Source organism: Sander lucioperca, chromosome 3 (assembly GCF_008315115.2).
Source record: "Sander lucioperca isolate FBNREF2018 chromosome 3, SLUC_FBN_1.2, whole genome shotgun sequence".
Taxonomy (NCBI): domain Eukaryota; kingdom Metazoa; phylum Chordata; class Actinopteri; order Perciformes; family Percidae; genus Sander; species Sander lucioperca.
The window spans coordinates 18254812-18277558 of record NC_050175.1 but is presented as its reverse complement, the minus strand read 5'-3'; the positions used below and the strand labels follow the sequence as shown (position 1 = coordinate 18277558).

Here is a 22747-nt window from a genome sequence, read left to right as displayed (position 1 = left end):
AAGGTATAACCACATAAAACGTTTAGGATTACATTACTGTAATGTGCAAATCTTAAAGATTAGTACAAATCTTGTTCAACAAATAGACAGTAGAGATGACAAACATTTAAAAAAATCAATTGCTGTCTTGGATCAACAAATATGAAAATTATCAAGAAACAAAGGCTGGGAAATTGGCAAAGTATGAAAGAGTGCAACAATATTGGAGTATTAGCTTTAATATAGGGTGCACTTTAATGAGGCAGCTCATTAAAATTATACAAACATTGCTTCCCTAAACACAATTAATTTGCATCTCAGAAGCTGCTCTTGTTTAAAAGGCAAAGCCTGAAGGGGACCATTTTGCACAAATTGCACACAGTTTGCATCTGTTTGACTTTGTCAAATCACTGAAACTACATAATGTAATATTGATGTGTAACAGGGGACAAAACTGGTAAAGTTAAAAATATTTTGATGACATCCTATTAAGCAAACTCTTGTATCTAGCTTAACTTCTGTTTGGGTTGCTGAATGGTTCTGTATACATGCCATTATCCAAAAAAAAGGCAACATCAGATCTCTATCAAAGTCAGACCTCAGACTGTTTTGATCCATTTAAGTACAATGAACACCAGAACACTACACTGCACACGTTTCAACCCTGGCCTTATGTTACAAATCATAACATTACCACTGAAACAATAAACACCTCATACACGGTGCTACACAACTGGTACCTGAACAGAGAGTCTGTGGTTGGTGTTGAGCACTTTGGCCTGTGCTTCAGAAAACACCTTCTCAAGCCTCTGCTCCATCATTTGAGAGAACCGACAGGACCGAGGATCATCACCTGCTCCCACAAACTGCAGCACTGGAACATAAAAACAAAATGAGCTCACAAAACACTGGTAAAACGATTAATGGCATTTTTTTTAAGAATTTGTCAGGATGCCACAACACTGTGTTTTGCGATCTCTGGCAGTGTATATATTGGGAACACTGACAATATGATTATTTCAGGTCTTATCTACCTAAATTCTGAATAGACATGCAATATTGTCATTTCATCATCTGATGTGGTATCACAAGATTTATTTTATTTTATTAGTCCTCAAACCTAGTTTCCCCTGAAATTGCTCCAGTGCTCGATTACAATACGAATAAATAACAGTAAGTCTCAAGCTGATCTCTGACTTATTTTTGTCTTTTATCCTGACTGAACACTAGCTGACCTGTTTTCAGCTGGAAGCCTGTGGCTGGGCTGGATCTCCATAATGCAACTGGGAGGGGCAGGGCTGTTACCATGGGGAGGTACTGTCGCAGGTCTGAAATCAGCTTATCACGGCCATAGGAGTCCAAGCCTTCCAGCACTACAGAGGGAGAGTAAACCATGTCCCCTCCAGTCACGTGATAAGCCACTGTCATGTTGGGAGAACCAAATACTGTCTCCACCTGAGGGGGTAACGTAGAGAAGAGAATTACTAGAATTATTGCCCAATAATTGCACAATGCTTATACCCAAGTGGACAATGTTAAAGAGTAACTTCAGCATCACTAATAACTATGTTCAGGTGTGGTCAGAAGTGTGATAATTGTCCTAGTAACCACACCATCAGTGATGTCACAGGTTTTGGAGTACACTTGTACGTCACTACAGCAAGGTGAGAACTTAAACCACTGGGGCTAAAAGTTAAGTTATTCTTTAATCAAATGTTCTACCACTTTCTACAGCTTAAATCACAACATTAATATATAATGAGATACATTCATCAAAATAAAGTACTTTTTTTTGGTTTTGAGAAACCATTTGAAGGTGAAATAACAATAAATAAATCAATGAATTACAGTGCTCCCATTCTAATCAACTAATGATCATTAGCAAAACATAATAAATAAATACTCACAGAATAAAATCATAGATATGCACGTCTTAAAACTAGAGTATAATCTATAAAAAACTGTTAAAAACATCCAAAGAATATAAAAGACTAAGATTAAAAAAAATTAAGTCCTAGATTGCATCCTCCTGACAAGGTCTACTGTGGTATCCCCTTTGGAATAAAAAGGAACTTAATGCAAAAGTCGTATATACCCATTGTTCCCATAAAGCTGTAATTCGCAGCATTGCAGCTTGATTTGCATCATTACCCATAATACAACTACAGATATTAAAGTGATAAACGACATAAAAACTTGCTGACGGTTGACACATTGTGTCTTCGGGTATCTATCATACTACCAACCATTTTCCAAATACTACCACAAGGTTCAAGAGTGATTTTCTATCTTTCAGATAGCCACTGGGTTTTATCCACTTTAATACAGTATGAAAATCACTTTCAGACTTGCAGAAATTGGCCAAACACATGTTATCCATGACAGTAAACAGAGACAAACCTTCTTTACTTCCATTGTCAAAGCCACTATTGTGTGGTCAAAAGATAGACTGTTAATAGTAATTTATTTTACAGTCAATGGGTCAAAAGCATTGACTGATTTGAAAGTTCTTTACAAATAGGCCCGTTTCAAGGAAGACATTTTGACATGTCACAGTCACACTTAAACAGAACAGTTGTAATGTTATTAGGGTTCTTTCTACTGTGACAAGTCAAAATGGCTGCTGTGAAAAGGGCCTATCTGAAGCAAGTTTCCCATGCTGATGAAATAAAAGAAAAGAAACCATCCACTGCATAGAAGCTTGTAAATCAATCCAAAATCGTACGCATTCTTTGAAAGAATGGACCGTGATGTAAAATATTTGTAGTTAGTTGGCAAAAACCTATTGGTGATGTGGTCCTTTAGGCAGGATCAGAGGGTAGTGTCACTCAGTCACATTAGCTGAATGACAGGATATTGAACTGTATTGGATTGACGGAGCACTTCAAATGTGTATTCCGACTACTTGCTAATGAAAGCAACAGAAGAGAGAGAGTGATTATGGAATACAGATATGTGGGGAGAGAACCAGGAGGGACTGAAGTGGAGAGAGAGAAGAGAGTAAAGATGAGCGAGACATGGGAGAGACTGCTAAATAGGTAGTTTGGGACAAAAAGGCTTATGTTCCTTTACTTCTAACACAAGAGGCCAGGTATCACTGCGTTCTCATTCTCACAGAAACACAGGTGAAATGTGTGTGTTTCGTAACTGCGTGCAATGACACGTACAAATGCACGTGTTTATCAGTAAGAGTTTGACTTTTTGGTGAACTCTACATAAACGGAAACCGGAAAGGGAATGATGATAGATGTAGCGAAATTAGGTGTGTGTGTGTGTGTGTGTGTGTGTGTGTGTGTGTGTGTGTGTGTGTGTGTGTGTGTGTGTGTGTGTGTGTGTGTGTGTAGGAGAGGTGAAACCATTCAGGTCTGTTATCTAAACCCATCTGAAAGTCTGCACTGACAAGGAGATCCACTGGCCAAAAAGCTGAGAGCCTATCCTCTCTGTAGCTGAGACTCACCACTCTGCCTCCTCACAATTCAGCCTTGTTACAAGCTCTGTGAAAAGAGCCCTTTATTATCACTTCATCCTCTCCCGCTTCACCCATGTGAAGGTGTTATTAAGAGATTGCATTTCCAGCAAACGAGAGATCGGTAACACACCCACTAACTCTATCTCAAGGAGTGTGAAAGACTGCCAACAGATTAACCCAACGGATCTAGTCAGTTTTCTTAAAGTTTCAAGTTAGTGGAGAGCACTAAGTACAAGACACAAAAATACTTTACTTATATTTATATATTCTTTAAATGTGCAAATGGTTTTAGCCTTGTGACTCAATTCATTTAGTCTATTTCTCATCATCTTTTTAGCATAAGTGCGACACATCGCTCTCCTCCCAACCATTTATAACCTATAATTAAACACAGAAGCAATTTCCCTTGCCAACAGCTTGCTTCCCATTGGATGAGAGAGCAGTGCTACTTAAAGGAACCCAAGCAATGTTCAAATGGGTGACAGAAGTGCACTGAAGCAAGACACCTTCAGAGACTACAGAGAGAGAGAGGGTGAACATGTGAGAGCATTGACCTTCACATGGGCAGGACGCATACACAGGCATCACTCTCAATTATTTGATACTTCCACTTTGAGAAACACAACACGCCAAGACACATCACCGGATTGCAGATATGCAACACACACACACACACACACACACACACACACACACACACACACACACACACACACACACACACCCACACACACACACACACACACACACACACACACACACACACACACACACACACAGACACACACAGATGTAGGCAGTCCAAACTACTGGAGACCAGGAGGAGAGAAACATTTTTTGTAGGGAAGGAATCCCATTGCTGCTTCATCTATTTCCCCTGCCAACTGTTTTTTACAACCTAATTTAATTCTAGCCATTGATTTATTTTCTCATGTTCAGTGTATGCACAGAAAACATTTTACCAACTACCTAAAATTGTTCCCATAGGAAGTCTTTATCTCTCTGTTTTACACACAAGCACAAACTATATAAACACACATTTCTACTTCTCACTGACTGCATTTTAGCGTAGCTTCTCATAGCCAAGAGGTGCTCCTGATACAAAGTCAAATTGAGCAGAGGTATTAGAGGCTTATTAGAGAGAAAGAATGGATTTGGCACAGTGGGAACCATGATTGGTTCCACAAAGAGCTAATCCACAGATCAAGATCATTGTGTGCACACTGGATCTGTTTGTCTCATTATTGCAGGGGAAATGCTAAGGTTGGTTTTCCTCCTGAGTTTTTGTTACACCATAATCTGGTGTGTCCACTACTGTGGTAAAATTGCCTTTTGATGAAGTATAGATATATTCTCTCTGGTTGTTAATAAATATGAGGGAATTGGAGCAACAGTTCTCATCTATAGCACTGCTACAGCCCAAATCTACTTCTTGTATTAGTGTTGGTACAGTTACTCAAATATGTGACATCACCCACTGCCTTCAGGGACACATTCACTCAACCTAATTTCTATATTAATCCTCATCTCTTCTCACATAGCCTACATGAGGGTCCTTGGTATAAGTGTCTAATTCACTCCACGCTAATAAACCTCTTCTCCGCGAACCATCACCTTATCGTGGTGGAGAGGTTTGTGTGTCCCTATGAACCTGAGGGCTGTGTTGTCTGGAGCTTTGTGCTCCTGGTAGGGTCTCCCAAGGCAAAGTGGTCTCAGGTGAGGGGCCAGACAAAGAATGGTTCAAAAACCCTATGAAAAAACGAGGTAGAGATGATGTGACCCTGCCGGGAGGAAGCCCGGGGCCCCCGTCTGGAGCCAGGCCCAGATGGAGGGCCCGTCAGCGAGCGCCTGGTGGCCGGGTTTGCCACGGAGCCCGGCAGGGCACAGCCCGAAAAAGCTACGTGGCACCTCTCTCTCCAACCCATGGGCCCACCACCTGTGGGAGGAACCGCTGGGGTCGGGTGCGCTGCCACATGGGTGGCAGTGAAGGTCAGGGGCCTCGACGGACCAGACCCGGGCAGCAGACGCTGGCTCTGGGGACGTGGAACGTCACCTCTCTGTGGGGGAAGGAACCGGAACTTGTGCGGGAGGTGGAGCGCTACCAGTTGGATCTGGTGGGGCTTACCTCTACGCACAGTCTCGGTTCTGGAACCATACTCCTGGATAGGGGTTGGACTCTTTTCTTCTCCGGAGTTGCCAAGGGTGTGAGGCGCCGGGCGGGTGTGGGGATACTCACAAGCCCCCGGCTGAGCGCCGCTACGTTGGAGTTTACCCCGGTGGACGAGAGGGTCGCCTCCCTACGCCTGCGGGTTGTGGGGGGGAAAACTCTGACTGTTGTTTGTGCGTATGCACCAAACAAGAGCTCAGAGTATTCGGCCTTCTTGGAGACCTTGAATGGAGTCCTGTATGGGGCTCCAGTAGGGGACTCCATAGTTCTGCTGGGGGACTTCAACGCGCACGTGGGCAATGATGGAGACACATGGAGAGGCGTGATTGGGAGGAACGGCCTCCCTGATCTAAACCAGAGTGGTTGTTTGTTGTTGGACTTCTGTGCTAGTCATGGATTGTCTATAACGAACACCATGTTCGAACATAGGGATGCTCATAAGTGTACTTGGTACCAGAGCACCCTAGGCCAAAGGTCAATGATCGATTTTATAATCGTTTCATCTGATCTGAGGCCGTATGTTTTGGACACTCGGGTGAAGAGAGGGGCAGAGCTGTCAACTGATCACCATCTGGTGGTGAGTTGGGTCAGAGGGTGGGGGAAGACTCTGGACAGACCTGGTAAACCCAAACGGGTAGTGCGGGTGAACTGGGAACGTCTGGAGGAGGCCCCTGTCCGACAGACTTTCAACTCACACCTCCGGCGGAGCTTTTCGTGCATCCCTGTGGAGGCTGGGGGCATTGAACCCGAGTGGACAATGTTCAAAGTTTCCATTGCTGAAGCTGCGGCGGGGAGCTGTGGTCTTAGGGTCTTAGGTGCCTCAAGGGGCGGCAACCCACGAACACCGTGGTGGACACCGGTGGTCAGGGAAGCCGTCCGACTGAAGAAGGAGTCTTTCTGGGATATGTTATCCCAGGGGACTCCGGAGGCAGTTGCAAGGTACCGAAGGGCCCGAAGGGCTGCAGCCTCTGCCGTGAAAGAGGCAAAGCAGCGGGTGTGGGAGAAGTTCGGAGAAGACATGGAGAAGGACTTTCGGTCGGCACCAAGGTGCTTCTGGAAAACCGTTCGCCACCTCAGGAGGGGGAAGCGGGGAACCATCCAAGCTGTGTACAGTAAGGATGGGACGCTGCTGACCTCAACTGAGGAGGTAATAGGGCGGTGGAAGGAGCACTTTGAGGAACTCCTAAATCCGACTAATACGCCCTCTATGGTAGAGGCAGAGCTGGAGGATGATGGGGGATTGTCGTCAATTTCCCTGGTGGAAGTTGCTGAGGTAGTTAAACAACTCCACAGTGGCAAAGCCCCAGGGATTGATGAGATCCGTCCAGAAATGCTTAAAGCTCTGGGTGTGGAGGGGTTGTCTTGGTTGACACGCCTCTTCAACATTGCGTGGAAGTCGGGGACGGTGCCTAAGGAGTGGCAGACCGGGGTGGTGGTTCCCCTTTTCAAAAAGGGGGACCAGAGGGTGTGTGCCAATTACAGGGGTATCACACTTCTCAGCCTCCCCGGTAAAGTCTACTCCAAGGTGCTGGAAAGGAGGGTTCGGTTGATAGTTGAACCTCAGGTTGAAGAGGAACAATGCGGATTCCGTCCTAGTCGTGGAACAACGGACCAGATCTTTACTCTCGCAAGGATCCTGGAGGGAGCCTGGGAGTATGCCCAACCGGTCTACATGTGCTTTGTGGATCTGGAGAAGGCGTATGACCGGGTCCCCCGGGAGACACTGTGGGAGGTGCTGCGGGAGTATGGGGTGAGGGGGTCCCTTCTCAGGGCCATCCAATCTCTGTACGACCAAAGCGAGAGCTGTGTCCGGGTTCTCGGCAGTAAGTCGGACTCGTTTCAGGTGAGAGTTGGCCTCCGCCAGGGCTGCGCTTTGTCACCAATCCTGTTTGTAGTATTTATGGACAGGATATCGAGGCGTAGTCGGGGTGGAGAGGGGTTGCAGTTTGGTGAGCTGGGGATCTCATCGCTGCTTTTTGCAGATGATGTGGTCCTGATGGCATCGTCGGCCTGTGACCTTCAGCACTCACTGGATCGGTTCGCAGCCGAGTGTGAAGCGGCTGGGATGAGGATCAGCACCTCTAAATCTGAGGCCATGGTTCTCAGCAGGAAACCGATGGAGTGCCTTCTCCAGGTAGGGAATGAGTCTTTACCCCAAGTGAAGGAGTTCAAGTACCTTGGAGTCTTGTTCGCGAGTGAGGGAACAATGGAACGGGAGATTGGTCGGAGAATCGGCGCAGCGGGTGCGGTATTACACTCAATTTATTATGTTGTGACGAAAAGAGAGCTGAGCCAGAAGGCAAAGCTCTCAATCTACCGGTCAGTTTTCGTTCCTACCCTCACCTATGGTCATGAAGGCTGGGTCATGACCGAAAGAACGAGATCCAGGGTACAAGCGGCCGAAATGGGTTTCCTCAGGAGGGTGGCTGGCGTCTCCCTTAGAGATAGGGTGAGAAGCTCAGTCATCCGTGAGGAGCTCGGAGTAGAGCCGCTGCTCCTTCGCGTCGAAAGGAGCCAGTTGAGGTGGTTCGGGCATCTGGTAAGGATGCCCCCTGGGCGCCTCCCTAGGGAGGTTTTCCAGGCACGTCCAGCTGGGAGGAGGCCTCGGGGAAGACCCAGGACTAGGTGGAGGGATTATATCTCCAACCTGGCCTGGGAACGCCTCGGGATCCCCCAGTCGGAGCTGGTTAATGTGGCTCGGGAAAGGGAAGTTTGGGGTCCCCTGCTGGAGCTGCTACCCCCGCGACCCGTTACCGGATAAGCGGAAGAAGATGGATGGATGGATGGCTAATAAACCTCCATATTTCTGGTGAGGGCTCAATTAGGAACCGTTCACTGTTCGCTAGTGCTTGATTATTCAGCCATAATCGAGCAACAGTTTGGGCCTATAAAAAAGTAGCTGTCAATTAACAACTCAAATTTATACTTATTTAAACTGCGTCAAAGGAATAAAATGAGTGATTAACAGCAAATTTTCTGACCTGTGCTTGGGCAAAGGTATCATTCAGGGCTTTTCGGAGACCCTGACTTAGCCCCCTTCGCAGGTTCTGCCTCTGAATGCTGTCCAGCCTGTTTCTTCTCACATAGATGGAAACAACTAAGAGAGATATTGAGACAGAGAGACAAAAAGAAGGAGAAACAAATACATACACCGGACAAAACATGTTAGAGAAATAATACGATTTTACAACTTCATTATTTCTCTAAGACTGTGGCAAAAGCATTGTTTACCTGTCTTCACCCACAATCTCTCTGTTATGTTGCACTGCTGTGGTGGAGCCTCTGTGGTGGTGGTAAAAGGAGAAGTTAAGATTGTGGTGGCCCCCCTGGGAGGGCTCGTTCTGGGGACAGGTGGTGTGAACGTTCTCCTGCTGGTCTGGGTCCTGGCGGTTGTGGTGGTGGTCGTTCTCCTGGTCACGGGTGCAGGCTGTGGTGTGGTAGTGGTGACAAACTGTGTGGTTCCGGTGGTGACTCTTGGGGAAGACATGTTAGTGGTGGGGTGTTTAGTTATGGTGGTTGACGCTACAGTTGTGGTGGTAAGGTGGACTGAGTCTGTTGGGATGTCCTGTTGAGGGGGCAGAGGTGATCCCTGAGATGTCCTCTCGGTGGGCCCAGCAGAAAGGGTAATTCTGTCTGATTGAGAGGGGGCTAGACTGGCTGCTTTTTCTTTGGGGATAGTGTGCGCAACTGCTCTGGATGTTCCAGCGGTTAAATCATCCGTCCCCGCCTCTGTAAGGACAAAAAACGTCTCAGTCACTTCCGCTGAGGGATCGAGATCTATTGATAAAGTCAGACTTGGTGATGAGGATGGAAATGTGGCTTTTACAGACACAGAGGAAGATGCAGTGCCTGGGTTCATGGTTGGTTTGATTGACAATATCTTACCCGCTGAATATAACGTTGATGATGACAATGATGTCGATGACACTTTATAAGACACTGAGGTGGGGGGTTTCATATGTAATGATTGTGGTGAAGTCTCTGAAGATGTTAATGATGATGAATGGAATGAAGATGATGGCCCCAGCTCTGTAAGAAGGGTCAACCCCCTCAGTTTCAAATCAGTTGTGCTATTGATGTTATCAGTGTCAGATGTGAGTGCAGGGTTGTTTGAAAGTGTGACAGCAGCATCAAATGCATATTGAAGAGAGTCAACATCTGGCAGAGGGGGGCCGAGCTTGCTCTTATACACCAATGCAAGAGGAGAAGCTTTTGAAGATGTTGCAGAGTCAGTAGTTGTGTGAGAGAGGGGCAGAAAACCATCTGAACCCCATGCAGTGTTTACAGTGGCTCCTTGCTGTACATTGACATCCACAGCAGATATGATATTAGCTGGGGACACATTCAGTTTCTTTTGTTTATATTCTGATGTGCCTTCAAAATGTGTAAAAGATGGATGTTCTCCAACAGTTGGATAAAATGAATTTGGATCACTGGTGACTACACTTGGATCAGTTAAATTCAATATATGCACATTACCCTCTTGTCCGTCCTCCAGCTCTGGATGTTCATACGACGGGCCATCTGCTTGTAAATTAGAATTTGCCCTATTTTCTAAATCAAAAGCAGTGCTTTGAAAAGACACACGCTTGGTGGCTTCCCACTTTGTATATGGTGCCATTAGTTTTGTGCCAAAGCTGAAAATAGCACTAAATGGTTCAATGCTGTTTTGTCTATCACTAGAGGAAGTCGTTGCAGCAGAGGAAGCAGTGGAGGGAATGGTTTTTTGTCTTCCTAAATAAAAAAATGATCTATCACTTCTCAGACTGGTGATTGGTTCCTGAGAGCGAGAAGTAGAGTTAGTCCTCGCCGTCAGGATGATTTCAGACCGGGTGGAAGGAGAAGACTGCTCAAAACGGCCCGTGTGTGTCACATCATCTTTACGAGAAAGTCTTTTTAAAGGTTCTAATGCAGCATTAGAAGCTACTGGAGAAAAAGGAATTTCAGTAGGAGATCCTTTACCAGAACCTTCAGAGCCTTTATTAAACATGAAGAAATCTTTCGTAGTTATGAAAGATGGAAAATAAGTTGTGACCTGCCCTAATGGAACACCCTTCTTATAAAACACAGTGTCTCCGATTACAGTAGACTCTTCATTTCCATTCAATAAAGGAGAAACTGAACTCTTTGCAGCATTCCTGTGGAAGCTCTCTGCAGGCTTCATGTGACCATCCGAGGCTGGTGACGTTTTACTGTTCCCTGGGTTTGTTTCCACTTTGAAAGGTATATTGCGACCAGCTCTCTCAAATTTTATGATATGAGCAGAGATTTCAGCTGAGGACGCTGTCTGGGGTGATTTATTGGAGAGTGGAATTACACCAGATGTTGTATAAAACTTGTGGTGAAATGTAATTAAAGATCTTGTTTTAAAAGATATTTGTGAGGGAGTATGGGGTGATAATGAGGTTTTGGGTTGGTCTGTCAAATTAGCCTCACTATTTGCAGACAGGCCAGTGTTGTTTGGGCTGTGGCTGAGAAACGAGGGCAATAATGATGTAGGCCGAGTGGTGTGTGAAAGACTTTTGTTTGTGTTTTTATAGGTCATATCCTTTGCTAAACTAACTGGCACTGTTGAACCAGAAAGAGGCATTGTTCTACTGTTGGAGGAAAATATATTTTTTGCCGTTGTCCATCCTCTAGGTCCCTGAGTGACGCCCTTGGGAGACCTTGTTCGTGTAACAAGTTCTTGAACGTTTATGTCGCCATTACTTGGCAACTTAAGCAAATCTGACTCTGATGTGGAGGAGGTTTTTCCCGTTCTGGTGATCGAACTGATGATGGAACCAGTGGCTGACTCTGGCCTCGGCCCTGTGAGTGAAAGTGAGTTGTTCGGTTGAGCTTGAGCGGAAATTAATGTGGGGTCTGCTCCGGCAATCTCTTGCTGGTTGTAATTTATATTGATGGTAGGGACTCTGGGGCTGCCGTGACCCGCTGCCATCAGTAAATCACCGGTATTAGATGCATGCTCTGAGGACACCATGCCAGAGTGGATAGGTGTTAGCTCAGTGATTGCAGTTTCAGAAAGAGATATTTTACCTGCTGGAGTCTCATGGGGTCTGAAAATGATTGCTGGTGATACAGTTGGATTTACAACATGTGAACTGAGAGGCGACATGGTTGTATCTCCAACGCTTTTGTGAACAAAAATCTGATTATCTACCTCTGTCTTTTCCGCATATCCTGTTTGATATAACACCTGCTGTGTGACATGACTAGAAACTGAATAGCCTTTAGGATGGGCAGACAGCAGTGCTGATGTGGGATTTTGTAAAACTCCCTGCTGCCTTTGAACAGCTTGACTCTCTTGATTGGATGGAAATAAGGGGCTAATTTCAAGATTATTGGCTGATACAGAGTTCATACCTGGGTTCTGGCTTTGAGTGGTTTCGTATAAAATCTTTAAAAGACTTTCTCCACGGTTAGGAGTAGAATATGATGTGTATGTGCTGGTTGCTGGTGTCTTGATCACTTTTGTACTTGCACTCCTTATGTATGCTCCACTCACTCCATAGATTTTATCTGCTGATGAGTATAATGAGTGTTTTGTCACTTCATTGCCCCTTTCAATGCTGGTTTTACTTGAAAAGTGTGATGGTTTGGTTGTTGTGCTTTGCAGTCCCTGTGTAACAGCTGGGAGGACAACAACTGAATAAGTAGTTGAGTGTGCGAATGTTAGACTGTTTGTCCAAGCCAGAGACCCTGCTGGTGATAATGTCTGAGGGGCCAGGCTGGACACAATCCTTTGTCTTTGAGATGGAGCAGCTTTGTTTATCCACCCAGCAGAAGATGATAGAGAAAATAGAGACACTACGGATGATAACACAGAGGAGGTGGATGGAGGTGATGAAGACATTGACGAAGACAATGAAGAAGATGATACTGTCAATGATGAGACATTCCTATTTCCATCCATAAAGGACACATGTGATGACCTAGAGACAGTCGATGCCATGGTAACAGCCTGAGGTGGTGTGGTGTGTTGGTGAGAAATGCTGGAAGTCAGACCTGAACTGGCGAGGGGGATCCTATCTCCCGCAGAGGACGATGAGGAAGACATCTCTGAGCCCTGGCTGGAACTATGTGAAGGCCATTGGGTGGTGTGGGTCTCGTCCCCGGTGGTGGTTGGCGAGGTTCTACTTTCATCCAGGCTCACTGAATGTTTCACAGTTCCTGCCATGACAGTTAAGACAGAAGAAAAAGCAGGCTGCCCTGATAAAGCTCCCCCCTCTGACTCTGAGTCACCATCTGAATGGACGACTGAGAAAGGCACCTCCTCCGCCATTGGATGAGCATGAGCAGCCGTGACTGCAGGGTCGCTTGGTAGAGACGAGGAGCCAGAGGCATCATAGGTGGATTTCTCTGTTAACAGAAAAGAAAGTGAAAAGACAGGTTAACATTGGTAAACATACCAACAAAGGTCTACTTTTAAAGCTGAAGCTATTTTTAATTCCATTTCAAGTGAGTCCATTGAAATGTTTCTACGTTGGTCAAAACGCTTATACGGCACTGTATAGTCTGGCTCAACGAATGTATGTTGCTGGGATAAAGCATGACACGTTGGATGTCCCCCTTCCCCCTTCCCCCGTCCCTCTCGCTATCTCCGCTATTGGGGCTTAGCACAGCTAAGGGCAGTTGTGATTGGTTTTTTTCCCCATTCCAGAATAGACAGGAGGTGTAGCCAGACCATACTCCAGCGCTGACACAGCGCTGTGGAGATACTGATGGTCTGGCAGTGTGAGACTAGGCACTGTAAGGATTGGCCAAGTGGTGGAAGGAGAACTCACAGAGGTTGGAGTGATCTTCACCCAGTGTATGTTTTATGTGAAGTTTAGATAACACCAACAGTTCAGGCTGATTGATGAGGTTGTGAAAACAAAACTACTAAAACTAGAAAAGAAAACATGACTAAACTTACAAAAACTTTTCAAAAGAACATAAGGAATCCCATAAGTCAACAAAAGAAAAGTTATGCCAATGGCTATTGGGCTAGCAGCAATCTTACAGCAGGACATTCTTCAACTCCAACAATAAACCTCCCTTGAGGAGCTTCTACCTCTTGCTTTTAAATAGGAAGCTCCTCCTACAGACAAACCAAAGTTTGTCCTCATTAATTAAGGCAATAAAATAACATTTCTATGACAACAAAACAATTTCTAAATCATTACTGTAATTGGTCTAACCCATAAATAACAATAGCACATTGTTTAGGGTACTTAAAAATACTATTACATCAAACAATGAAATCCCTCCTTTGGATTCTATTTAAAATGGTACAGTTTGAGTTCTCTCTACTATAAAGCCCATTGGAAGCTCTCACTTCCTGTTTGGCAGCTTGGACTCATGACCAGCAGGTACTATGGATAGGAGAGCATGCAACAAACATTTTGTCAATCAAAGTTACATATAACCAGTACATTAATTTGATGGTTATTTCATTAAGAATGTCAATGATGACAGTAGAAATGACTTATGTTAGCAGGTTAGTATGCTATAACCACATGTGCTTACTATGCTAACATAACTCAGCCACAGAGGCTTGGGCTACACAACTAAGCAAGCAACCAGGACTACAGATCTATTGTGCTGGCAGGATAAAATAAATAATAGAACTGTAGAAACTAGAGTTCTATATATTGTATCTGGCCAGCGTTAGGGCACGGGTTAGCACTGTGACAAGCACCCTTTTACTAATGGCTTTGTTAATGTTAGTTAAGATTTTATCAAATCCAACTTTTTGGTTGCTAGGTTGTGACTATAGCCCGACCGCTACTGGACATTGAGGCCGATATCAATATTGTGTTGTGAACGACATATCAGCTGTTTTCTTCTTGTGTATGTGTGTGAGCTGAACATTTTAAAGTTGAAAAATCAACTTGTCAGTGCTCTCTGGACACTGTGTAATGTAATGGTTCAGATGCTCTATAGCATTTAATAGCTATTCGAAAACAAAAAGCAGATGTCATTCTAGAGAAGGATAAACACAAGCCAAAGGTTTTTTTTCTACAACCTGGCGACCAAAAAGTTGTACTTATCTATAAATCATTAGTGAATGATTTATTAAAGCCATTATTTACAACTTATACATTTATTATAATGGCTGCTTTATTGGAAAGTGGTACCAAATTCCTGCGGACTATAAGCAACAAAAAAAAAAACTGTATACAATGACACAATGATGCTCTGTCCTATTAACTGGCAGCATGAAAAATCGTACTGCCTAAGAAGTGTGTATATTTATTCAGCCTGCATGTCAGCACAGAATTACCTTTTCTAAACATGACAGACAAAGAAGAGCCATGTATGATGCCTGATTCAAACAGTACACGTTTGCAAATGGCTGGAGTTGTAAGGATACATTCAGATGGGGGTAGATAAGCTGTCAAAGTTATGAACTTGACTTGCGAGTACAATCTTTTAATTGCCTGTTGAGTGGTATTCCACCAATTCCACCTATGGGCCCAGGTGAAAACAAATCCCAAACTATAAACACCAGGTTTTCGAGGTGTAAACACATATGTCTAAGTCACAGACAGTACTATTATTATTATATATTATATATATTATATAGTATTCCCAGAGGAGAGAAAAAGACCATCTTCAAAGTGGAACAAATAGAATTATTCAAGAGATGGCAGCTGTGTGCTCAATTAAAGTTTAAATAACACGCAATGGACTCTAACTGGATGCTACAGTGGTTTGTTCCTTTGCAGAAATTATGCCTCAATAAAAGGCAGAAGAGAGAAGAGATATGGAGGTTTACATTACAGTAACTAGCGTGAAGATGATGGAGGTGATCAATGCACCAAGACGGCAGACATGTAAAGCTTTGCAGTCCCGTCACATCTTCCACCCCCTCAGCATGTTTCTCCTGCTGAAGTGCATCCAGCTAGCACTCACATACAAGTGCAAAAGGATAAAATATACTCGCATATTAGTCATTTTTACGCATACTGTTGTCCAAGTCCACTTAAATGAAAATACCCTGAACATAAACTGTCATCTTCTGAGAATTGTCCAGCACATACTGTGGAAATTACCAAGGCCCTTGAGTCCATGTTTTCTGAATTACACACATGATGATTGGTCTAAGGCAGTGTGTACTCACACAGCTAGCACTGTAAAGCTATCTGAAAACATCTGTTACTGTGTTTAGATATTTCCGAACCATAAAATGTAAACTCTAATAGGATCTAATACATCAGTAAAATGCCAGGTCAGTAACTCTGAATGTATTCTTAAATGTCACCCTTATCCCAGAGAAGAGGCATAATGCTTTTTTTGTTTTTGTTTTCACAGGAATAAATCTCTGAATTTCATTAATTGCAACCATTCATTTCTTAAATACAGCCCTTTCATGCTGTACTCGTGATCCCACTAAATTCCTTTTCTTCAATAAATCATTAATGTGCTCAAATGTGATTAGTGAAATTGCTATACTGCAATTTCTAATCCATTCTTATAAAACGGTGATATAGACCAAAGAGTTGGAAGAGGGGAAATGTATTTCTGTATTCACAAAAGAGCTAGATAACAAAAGGATATGTGTCCTCATTCAAGGCCACTAAAAAGACAAACCACCTGGTCATCAAACTGAAAGAGAACTGCCTGGGCCCCCTTCCTCCCCTGTCTCAGTGTGCCCAGTGGCAACATAAATGTGGGTGCGTGGGACGGAGGCCAGTCCGAGCGGAGGTGTGGGGTCCACCTGTGGTTTGCCACCTGCTCTGACAGAGCTAAGCATATGGGAGGGTTTTAACAATGAACGAGAGAGGGGAAGTGTGCAGATACAAAGAGATAGTGATAGAGTCAGACAGTGGAGAAAGGGTGAGCTGTGGAGAAAGAAGGTCCCACCAACACCACGAATCACGTAAAAGTACAGGGTTGACTTTTAAGGAGTAGCACAAAAATGAATAGTCGATTAGTTGAAAATTACTTTATTATAAAATAATCAACAACAATTTTGATTATCCATAAATTGCTTAGGCAAACATGCCAAACATACGCTGGTTCCTCTTTTCAAATGTCAGAATGTGCTTTCTTAAAGTATATGTATGGTAAATTCAAACCTTTGGGGTTTGGCCTGTTGGACAAAATAAGGAATTTTAATGTCACTATGGGTTATGGTAAATAAAACTAACTTTTTAAAAAGATTAATGGATCATGAAAATAATTATTAGTTACTGCTGTAAGAGCCATAAAAGCTTAACAAACCAATATTTGTTTAGCCTTAAACCCCACAGACTTGCTGGTGGGTCTCTCTTCTTTACAAACTTGTGCTTTACAGCCAAACATTGATTGTTTAAACCCACAAAACTTTTTTTTTTGCAATTTTAGTCTCAATCTCAATGTTTCCCAAGATGCCAAATACCGTAATTCCTCAAATAAAAACCGGGGCCTTTATATACCTGAACTTCAGAAGGTACCAGGCTTATTGCGGCCCCTACAAAGTTAAAAAAATTGAGCCCCTGCAGTACGTTTAACGTACACTCACGACACATTTTTGAGGGGCTTAACATACTCAAAAACTCACCAAAATTGGCGGTCGCATCAAGCCTGGTGAAAATGTATGTATTTTAAGGGTTTCTGGAATAGGCGCACAAAAATGGCTCGCTAGCGGCCCCTACAAAGTTAAAAAAATTGAACCCCTGTAGTACGTTTAACGTACACTCACGACACTTGGTACACATACAGTATGTATCATGTCAAGACGTACAAAAAAGCTCATTGGAGCCATATCCTAAACCCAACAGGAAGTCCGCCATTTTGAATTGAAAGTTCAAAATTAATGCGATTTTGGCCATTTCCACGTGTCCTTTCCTCCCACCTCCAGCTAGCTAGCCGTGCTCTGCTCTTGTCAGCTAATCTTGTCAGCTCATCCTTCTGTTTCTTCCAGTATTGGATTCTCCTGGGGTCAATGTCGAAATGTCTCGCAGCTTTTTCACCCGTGTTTTCCGAGTTGGGACTCAATGGAGCTATACCCCTCAAAATGCACTTTTCTCAGGGTATAATTTTTTGTCTAGTAATTTGAATGTTGCATTCGAAAGGGGAGGCTAAGAAAATACACACTGCTGGGTGTTAGATTTTTTTTTTATTCTAAAAAGCTTTTTAAAATGTCAATGATGTCATACACATCGTACGGCCAGAGATACTGCTTTACGGCAAGCTCTGAGTAGCTTCCTTTTTTCTCTCGAGGCATCAACAACACAGCTGACAGATTAGACTCTCCCTGTCAATACATGTGCTAGAAAGAGGTTTGCTAGTGTTTTAAAGACCAACCGAAATATTCACTCTGACATTCTGGTTCTGCTTCGGATGCCGTCAAGCGGGATCTCCGATTGTAATCAGTCCTTCCCTCCTTAATTTGAGGCCGGCCTTTATTTGTCCGTGTTGACCACGCCCCCGGCCACTATCAGAGGCCCGGCTTTTAATTGACTACCGGTTTTTATTTGAGGAATTATGGTATGTCAGACTGAATTTTGGGAAGTGTGTATAAAATTATGCACAAGACATCTAGAATATTTTCATTGGATGGTTGCAGCCATAAGAAAACAGGCAGTGCGGAATAAGATTTGTTTCCAACTTTAAAACCTCTTAATAAAAGGGGGAAAATGATTGTTTATGAGGTTAAATAATGCGATGATAATCTCCTATAAGAAATGAATACTCCAAGCATCTATGATCAATACAATGTTTGGTTTTGGAATAGCCTACTTCTTTAGTCAAGAGACAGCTACATGATCCTGACTTGTCTCTAAAACCCTCTGCAGCCAGCACAATCTTTGAGCTACCAGGACACAGACATGACACTGCTGGCCTCCCGCTGCTCCACTCTTAGGATACACTGCTTCTCCTTTTGCTTTGAGCTGTTTTTGTTCTCTTGTGTGAGGAAAATGGTAAACAACAGAGCATAATTCAATAGTGAGGTGGATGGAACCCTGGGAGCAGAGAAACAAATTTGAGAAGCTGTGTCAACTGCTTCTGAGGAAGTGCCTCAGAAAGCCCTCCTATGTTTTGGCTGTTTATGGAAGGCGGCAGCATCTATGACTGCTTTGAGCAGTGTTGTTTGATGTTGTTCTATCAAAATTAGAATTAAGAGCTTCGGTAGTAAGGTGGAGGGAAGTCTGGGAGGAGGGAATTTTGACACTATCTGAACATATGCATTGCACATACATGTGTTTTTTGTCCATGTATGGAGGCATCACATCTGTGCAGGGCTGGAGAAGGATGCTGGCAGTGATGCCAAGCACTGCTGAGGTGACAGTATGGATGGGAGGGAGGATGTCACACACACCCAGCACCATGCTTTTTATTTTTTCAGAGGGTGCAAACAGCACAGCAGGATGAGACACGCATCAGCTGTCTGGAACACAGCCCAGCGGACACTTAACCCTGCAACCACGCAGAGAAGTGTACATGGAATTAAAAGAGATGTTCATTCAGTCGTTCTCATTTAATACTCCTGATGAGGATAGAGGATATGTTTTTGGTCAGACTGATCACAATAAGTGGCGTATGTATGACACACCAATTCGTATGCCATTTTGGCGTGTTATCAAGACGCATAATCGCTTTTTAGCGTGTTTATTAACGCCGTTTGGCCTCCATTGACTTACATTACTTTGCGATTGCGTGTCAATTTACGCTGTAGTGAGTAGTATGAAAAGGCCGAAAATCTGCATAGGGAGGTTGGTTGGGATGGTGGATGGGTCAAACAACACAGGACTTTCACCCAGGAGACCGGGGATCGTGTCCCGCGTTTCACGTTTCCTAAACTCAACCATCGCTTTCTTCTTTTCCTAAACCCAACCCCGTTATTGTTTTCCTAAACCCAACCGTCCGAAAAGTGATTATGTCTGCGTCTTGATAACACGCCAAAATGGCATACGAATTGGCGTGTCATACATACGCCACTTATTGAGATCAGCTCAAAATGCGTACAGATAACACGCCACTTGGCTTTAGAAAGTGGCGTGTATGTTTACGCAAAGTCATGATGTCACATTGTTTTAGTCCAGCCTGACTATTTGTCTGTGGCAAAGAAGGCCATATAATTAGTTTGTGGAGTTACTGCAGGGATTGTTTAAAACCAGGCTGTAAGTTTTGAAAGAAGAAACAACTAAATGTTCTTAAAACAAATGATTTTTTTCATATAAGCAAAATAACACAACTTTGCACAATTCAACATACATGGGTTTCAATGCTACAGCCTACTTGGTCTGGTATGACCAGTAGCTTATGGTGGCTAATGTTAGCTAATATTAGCAAACTTTAGATGGATATTGTTGTGTTATCGACATTACTGAGACTGTCTCCTGACTATGACTTTGCTATACTTATACACTACATTACAGCATTTACTATTATCTTGTAATTGTCACTTGTTTGCACAGAGGACGCTATTCAGCAAATGTTATTTCTTAACATTGCAATATAGGGCATTCATTGTCAATGATTGAACTTACATGAATGGGACATTTCGGGTACATGTACCAAATTGAGATGAGTGTCTTTCACTATGTGTATTAGCAGATTTCTTAACACATTTTATCACCTAAAAAATCAACACATTTTGCAGCCCAGCATGAGGAATGCATCATCCAAAGTGCACATCTAACGACCACATGAAAGCTTGTATTTGTTTTAAACATCTCAATCAATCATTTAAAAAATAAAACAGCAACTCTCAGACACCAGTATTCTCTCCCTCTTCATTGATAAAATGATAGGAAACAATTACTTAAAGGAAGAAACAGCTCTGGACAATCCACTAACTCAGGGGAAGCAAAGCTCTCTCTCTCTCTCTCTCTCTCTCTCTGTCTCTCTCTCTCTCTCTCTCTCTCTCTCTCTCTCTCTCTGCGTGTGTGTCTCTCTGTCTCTTTCCAGATAAAAGTCAGCCTATCCACTGACGCTAAGGCTCTTCGTCTTTTCAAGTCCGACATGTCGACACACTGACTTCTGCCCTGACACAGCTCCGGACGATGTAGTCATGGCTTATGTTATTGCACTCTGTCTACTCCTATTACTGCTCAACAAGGCTGCTCTCCACTGTCCTTGTCATTGTGTTTGAGCTAGCCTCATTTACGATTAGGTGATATGATGATGTGTGCTGTGAGGTGATAGTGATTTGTTAAAGAAAAGTACTTTAACAAGCAACAAGCAAGTCATATTCACGTGAAGTACTACCGGTCTGGTAACTAAACTATCAGTTACTGTACATTGCAGTATCTAAATAACCCAACACTAGACATTACATTAATTATCTCCTGTATCTGTATCTCCCTATACATAGTGACACATTAGGATAATGTTCCCATCGAGCGTCTCTGTGTTTTCCACTGCAGGCCATGGCTCAGTTAAACACACCAGAGAGCTATTATTCAGGGCTTTTAGCAAGCTTTTTGGAAGGTGACAGGGGACACATTCCCTCCGCTCTCACACGAGGGATCGTATATCTGTTGGCTCAAACCCTTTTGTCGAAAATGGACGAAAAGCAGCCAAACTTAATTGATTTTTGGGCCTCATTATCTAAATTCAGAAATGAAGGTGCAGCAACAATTTAGTGAATAAATGATATAGACATAGTTCTGCTGAACAAAAACTATTCAAGAATTAACATATTTTGATATGATGTGAAAACACTTTTAAAATATTGCTGTATTATGTGAATGATGGGTACAAAAGGGTTCCTAAACCAAGAAGTGCTGCTGACCAATAGCTCTTGGCCTGTCTACATAAGAAAACAACTTATACATATTTATGGGTATTGTATTCTTAAGGATATCACATAAACACTAAGATGATTCAGAAGCATTTCAGTATGTATCTTTTGTCTGACAGCGAGGCTCTTAAATTAAACCATTACATCAACAACTAGCAGTAAGGCGTCTATGAATATAAATTATGTAAAACCTGAATGACCTTCAGGACCAGTCAAATGCATTGATTTTGTTCATCTGACAGGAACAAGGGGGCACTCATCCTCTACACTTCATACTAACAAGTCAGACTAATGAAAGCCCTCAGGATTCTGACGAATTATGCTGAAAGTAAAACTCTTTAGGTAGTTTCAAATAAAAATTCTAGAACTGAAGAGACTAAATAAATTCAGCATGTATTTGCAGCTTTGATGAAAGATCTTCTGAAGAAGCTCAGACTTTTTAGGAGTGTAATGGCTGGGTGGCTTATTCAATATTCATTATAGATAGACAGCACCATAGCATCATCAGCAGAGCAGTGAAATAAAATATGGTGGCTGTTTTACACTTCCAGAGGAGGATGAATTACCAGTGGTTACTGTGCTGATGGCTGAGAAGTTTCAATACACTTAGCCCTTTGCATTGCAATGCATTGTGGTGCTGAAGAGTACACTGGTCTAAAAGGAGCTTATAACTTTACAGAAAACATTCAACACTGCACAAGATTCAAAAGCCAGACTGAGCTTTCTCAGGAATGTTGGTGAGCATGTCTAATATAAAACGTTTACAGATGAGTTTATAATTATTAAGATAAGATACACTTTATTGTTCCCAAGAAGAAATTCTTGCTTGGGCAATAGTGCTACGATCAGCTGCAATCAACTTAAAATGATATGTGGGCAACAAGACTGCAATGCAGGATTAAGAGATCAAAAAAGGTGATTCAATCTCTCAGATAAAGAGCATATTTACATAAACCTGCATTATCAATTTTATTCGCAATAATCAACAATAACTAAATGCAAGCCTAGCCTTACTAAGACTATCCCCAAACATTGTTTCTGAATGCAAAATAACTAAAGAGCATAAAATAAGAAATAAGATTTTCTCAAATATAACCTGGTAGTTAAATGCTTGAGCTCTTTCAGTAACACCAATACACACTTCAATGTGAATTGTTTGCTGTCAAATGTATTTAAAGTGATGGTTCGGAGTAATTTCACCCTAGGCTGCTTTGCACCTTGACCTCGAGCCAAACAACCCCCCAGAAGCTTTTTTCCCTTGTTATAACGTTGGTCGAGTTAGCGTTATCAGCTGGTTAGCTAAGTGCAGGCGCTAATGGATCCACGTTTGTATCTCGTAAATTACTCCACTAATAATGCCCGGAATGATACCAAACTTCTACAGTAGTACAAATAGTTTCTGTACTTATAAAACGAG

The 22747-nt window shown here is 43.0% G+C and overlaps 1 protein-coding gene across 2 annotated transcripts in view; it reads right to left on the bottom strand.

The window, feature by feature from the left end:
* kiaa1549lb (KIAA1549-like b) overlaps positions 1 to 22747 on the bottom strand; it is a 64245-nt gene that overhangs the window by 24270 nt on the left and 17228 nt on the right. The window contains exons 2-6 of one of the 2 annotated variants that reach the window (XM_031314352.2): positions 12621 to 12974; positions 8847 to 9344; positions 8597 to 8712; positions 1215 to 1434; positions 720 to 853 (exon numbers count right to left, since the gene is read on the bottom strand). In XM_031314352.2, coding sequence (XP_031170212.1) covers positions 720 to 853; positions 1215 to 1434; positions 8597 to 8712; positions 8847 to 9344; positions 12621 to 12974 — 1322 coding nt within the window. Of the gene's footprint in view, positions 1 to 719; positions 854 to 1214; positions 1435 to 8596; positions 8713 to 8846; positions 9920 to 12620; positions 12975 to 22747 lie in introns of those variants that run through there. The other variant, XM_035999416.1, reaches the window with a different exon arrangement.